The following is a 4800-nucleotide window of genomic DNA, read 5'->3' as shown; positions in this document are numbered from 1 at the left end:
TTTTCTAAGTATAAAGTTTGATTGTTGGCTACATAGCTTATTAAATATATGGTGTTCAATTTTCTTATATACAACATTGTTACTATCATTATTATATTTTGCTTATCAAGGTATAGAGTTGATATGATTGAATACATGTACTTCTTTTCTCCTTAAACAAGCTATCATTTTTTGTTTTATTTATTCATTATTACTTTTTTAATTTCAACAACTTGAGGTTAAAAAAATATTTTCAACCTTATTTTTAGCTTAATCTAACATTTCTCATACATACAACAGGCTGCATCCAACAGCCACCCTAGGTTTGTACACCAAATACACCCTATTGAATCATCAATCCCACACGTTCGTTTGTCTTGCTAAAAATATCCCCACCTCAAATCAAATAAAGAAACCCAATAATTATTTATTGATTGAAAATTGATTAATTATAAACAAAATTAGAATTAAAAATTAAAACACATTATAAGCTGTGCACCCCCTATTTTTTTTCTTCGCCTCAGAACAAATGTCGGAACAACAAAATTAGCCATTGCTATATAGCACCCTCTATATATCGTGTTCCCATATTTAATTTCACTTCTAAACTCCTCTCTCTCTGATCTCTTGTTCTATTTTTATTTCTCTTTTTTCATATTATTTTTGGGTAGTTATCAAAAGTAGCAGAAGTTATATTTGGTTTTTTTTCCCAAAGTCAGAAGTTTATATTTGGTTGACAGACACACATACACATATATATAAATATATCAACATGGGAGGTTGTGCTACAAAGCCAAAGGTTTTGAATCCTGAGACAGCGGCCGATGTGCCTGCACCTGTTCCTGAGCCAGCGGCTAAGGAGGTAGCCGTGGCTCCAGCCGCCACCGCAGATGTAGGCCCTGGCTTGGCTGAGGAGACGAAGGAGAAGGAGGTGGTGGTGGCTGAAGCTCATCATGGTGGGGAGGAGAAGAAGGTTGAAACAGATGATACTATCAAGGAGATTGTTGATGATGACAAGGCTAGTGATGAACAACAATTGCAACAAGGAATTAAGCCCAGGTCTCTCAGTAACTTGTTCAAACAGGTAAAATTTTATATGAGTATAAATTATTTAAGAACCGTAATATTTTTTTTTTGTGTGTGTGCTTGTATTCCTTACAACTATTATTTTTTGATTATTTCTTAAAAACGGTAAAATGAAAGGTAGTCTTTTTGATTTCGTTAGTTGGAAACCTTTTCTTTTTAGGTTGTTGCTTTTAGAAAGATGGTGTAATATATATTTATATATAATTAAGTATTATTCATGATATTATTAAGAAAAATTGAGTTTTTATAATTCAATTTGTTATCTAATTAAATAGTAACTCTCAATTTTACATATAGCTAATATTATATGGATTGGGTTGTGATTTTTTTAATTGAATAAATTTTAAATTTTCTTTTATTATTGGTTATTGTATCAAAATCTAAATTTAATTTTTAAAATTAATATTTATAGATTTATTTATAATAACCATGGTTATTGAGAAGTGTTCTTATATAGTTTTTGGTACCAAAATATTTGTGTTGGAAAAAGAAAGATAACTGCAATCAGCTGGTTCTTGAAATTTTATTACCAAAGTAATATATACTTGACACATATTTATATGTGAGATTATTAAAACAAAACAAAATTATTTTGATGCTTTGTTGACAATAAATTTTTGGTGAATGGAAACAGTTTTGTTTTCTGATGACGCCCAAGAAAATGAGTGTAATAATAATAATAATAATAATAATAATAATAATAATAATAATAATAATAATAATAATAATAATAATAATAATAATAATAATAATAATAATAATAATAATAGAGTTTCTCTCTCCATCAATTGTTTTGTTGTAACGTCTTTGTTGTGTAACTGGGTTCCCTTTTATCACGAAAAATAAGTACTAGCGAAACGTTTTTCATTTTTTGTTTTGGAAAGGAAGTGATTTTCAATGCTAATCTTAATTTAATTCTAACACCGATTTTTCTTTACTAACAAACGTTCCCAAGCATGTTATATTTCGTATGTCATGAAATTTCATCATGATTATAGTGATATATATATATATATATGTGTGTGGGGGTGATTACTGTGATTTAATCTTAAATCAATTGGTGAGTTTTGTTTGAGTTAAATTTATTAAGGGTCCCAACTCCCAATTAGCTAAAAAGATTCCCATACTAAATAAAATATCATTTTCTCTAAATTTTGTTTTCTCTGACCTATGTCTTTATGGTTGTCTAGTGTCATAGGTTTCTCAAACTTTGATACAACAATGCAATTTTTTATAGATTAAGTTGGGCAAGGTTTCTCTTTTGAAAGTAAGGGCCTCTAGAGTTCTCAGGCTGAACACCCCCACAAATTACATTAACTAAAACTAGCCTATACTACATCCTTATTATTAGATTAGTTAAATAATAATTACAAATGTACTTGGTTTAAAGAAAGTGCACATTATACATGTCAGCATTATTATTAGTAGTAACTAGTCTCTCTTGGACTGTTTTTGGATGGATTAACATTGGAAGATTTGATTGATTAGCTTAAACAATCTGTGTACTGTATCTTAGACATTCCATGATAGCTTCCGTCCCACCTGCTGTTTGGATCCTCTTTGTTTTTGTATTAGTCAATTTTATTCCTTTTGCTTAGAAATACATACGCAGAAAGTAATCTGAATGTGTACTAGTTTGACCTATATTTATGTTACATCATTAACACAATTTTTTTTAGCAAAGTTGATATAAAATCCAAAATAGCTTTACTTTGAACGTCTGTTTTGTATCAATAATTTTTTTTTTATTATTGGCAGTGGATAAATTTGAGCTCAATTTGTTTGGTAACTGATAAATATGGTTGTTGTTATTGTGTAAATTAATAATATATTTAGTTTAATGGATGCACTACTGTTTGTGACATCAAATAAAAGCCAGGCTAAAGGGAGATACATTCTGGCATTGAATAATATATGTATATATATATAAATGTATATATGAGAATGGAATTGACACTATATAGTACTTGCCAAGTTGGTGGGAAGCAGATAATGCTTGAATTGATGTCTTAAGTGAATGTATTATAGAAAAATATTTATTTATACAGTTGTAATATTATGTGACCTGTTATGTTGGGAACATTTCAGTATTTATCTTATATGCAACTATTTGGTATTGATTAATGGGGACCAGCCAGTTCATTTAGAATATTTCTTTATTACTCAGTTTTGCTTTTGACACTTAATTTTCAGAATGTAGAAGGGAAGGAGGAAACAGAAAATGATTGGAAAACCCCATCAGAGACTGAAAAGACTACTGAGGAATTATCTGAAACTAAACCCCCCAAAGCGGAGGAGCCTGAGGCTAATAAGGTTGATACTTTAGAAAATGTTGTTGAAACGACAGACAAAGTGATTGAAGCTGCCCCAGTTACTGTAGAGACAGAAAACAAGGCAACATCACCCGAGGAGGAAAAAGCAGAGGAAAGTGCCCAAGTAGAAACAGTACCTGTGGAAAAAGTTACTGAGAAAGTTGAGGAAACTGCTGTGACAAATGGCGAAGCTTTGATATCTGAGGAAAAGGTGGAAAATGTGAAGGAAAATGAGCAGGAAAATGTGAAGGAAATACCTGAGGAAAAGGCTGCAGATGTGAAGAAAACTGATGTTGTAGAGGAAGAGAAGAAGGAAAAGAAAGAGTTATCTGAGGAAAATAAAACAGAGGTGAAGGAAAGTGTTGAAGAAACTGCTAAAGTATGAAAATTAAAAGGATTCTAAGTTATTGCTAAAATATAAGGAAGAAAGACAAATGTGATTTTGCATGTTGTTCTACAGGAGAAGGTTGTTTACCCTATTATTGAGGTGGTTAGATAAATCTTGTAAGAAAGATAAATGTTCATTGTTTCCTTCTTTACTTTTTCGGGGGACTATGCCTTTCTTTTAATTTTTTCTTTTTACTTTAAGTTCTCTTTCATTTATTTTTTCTGATCCTCTTAAATTTGAATTGCCTTTTTCATTTTTTTTTACCTTTTGTGTGGAAACATGGGCTTATACAAATATAGATTGCTTTGTTTAGAATGCTACTTTGATTCGTCTTTTTCTCTTATATATTAATTAATGGTCATATCTCATTTCATAATTGTTATGCTGTATTGATAAAAATACTTGTTAGTGAATACAGTCTTTTCGGCAACTATATATAGGGGCCTTGCTCTCACGCCTGGGCCTGTGAATGGGCTGAGAAGCATCTTCGAAACTGTATTGTCTCCAGGTTTAGGATGATGTATTGGTAAAGTTTTCTTCCCCAGATCCAATAGATAGCAAAAGATAATTATACATATATAATCAAGGCGGTAAATAATAAAACACACAAAATTATGTGCTTTGGAAATTAGCCTACTCCACCCGAGGCCACTAATATTATTAAACTGAGTAAAAAATATACAGAATACATATATATATATATATACTAGGTGAATGTACGTGCCGAGCCACGTATTGCTAATTTCATTTAAGATTTTAGTCTTTTTAAGATTTTAAATATATTTTATTTTTAAAGATTACAAATTTTTTTCTTGAAAAAATTAAATATTTATATTTGAAATATCTTTATATTTGAAAAAAATAAAGATAGAAATGGTATTTCTGCTAAACCATGACACTTGAATCATCGGGGCGAATTAACACCAACTAATAAGAAAGAAAAAAAACAGAGAACGGTTTCAAGGTGGAGTATTGTGTTTAATATATGAGTTTACACGATCAGATTTAGAACAATTACAAATAATGAGAAAGTAG

At 30.2% G+C, this 4800-nt stretch overlaps 1 protein-coding gene across 1 annotated transcript; it reads left to right on the top strand.

The window, feature by feature from the left end:
* The first annotated feature begins 256 nt into the window (after positions 1–256).
* On the top strand, positions 257–4085 carry LOC115714959 (uncharacterized). The gene is made up of 2 exons (XM_030643724.2): positions 257–1063; positions 3259–4085. Exons 1-2 carry the CDS (start codon positions 752–754, stop codon positions 3760–3762), a joined length of 816 nt encoding a protein of 271 aa, XP_030499584.2. The 5' UTR covers positions 257–751; the 3' UTR covers positions 3763–4085.
* Positions 4086–4800: the final 715 nt, after the last annotated feature.

The sequence above is a fragment of the Cannabis sativa genome, chromosome 4 (genome assembly GCF_029168945.1).
Source record: "Cannabis sativa cultivar Pink pepper isolate KNU-18-1 chromosome 4, ASM2916894v1, whole genome shotgun sequence".
Lineage (NCBI taxonomy): Eukaryota > Viridiplantae > Streptophyta > Magnoliopsida > Rosales > Cannabaceae > Cannabis > Cannabis sativa.
The sequence above is the reverse complement of the archived record's forward strand: the minus strand, read 5'-3'. Positions and strand labels throughout refer to the sequence as shown.

Coding starts and splice junctions, on each gene's coding strand:
- LOC115714959 (XM_030643724.2), top strand. CDS start 752: ATGGGAGGTTGTGCTACAAAGCCAAAGGTTTTGAATCCTGAGACAGCG. Junction 1,064..3,258: donor TCAGTAACTTGTTCAAACAG/GTAAAATTTTAT, acceptor CTTAATTTTCAG/AATGTAGAAGGGAAGGAGGA.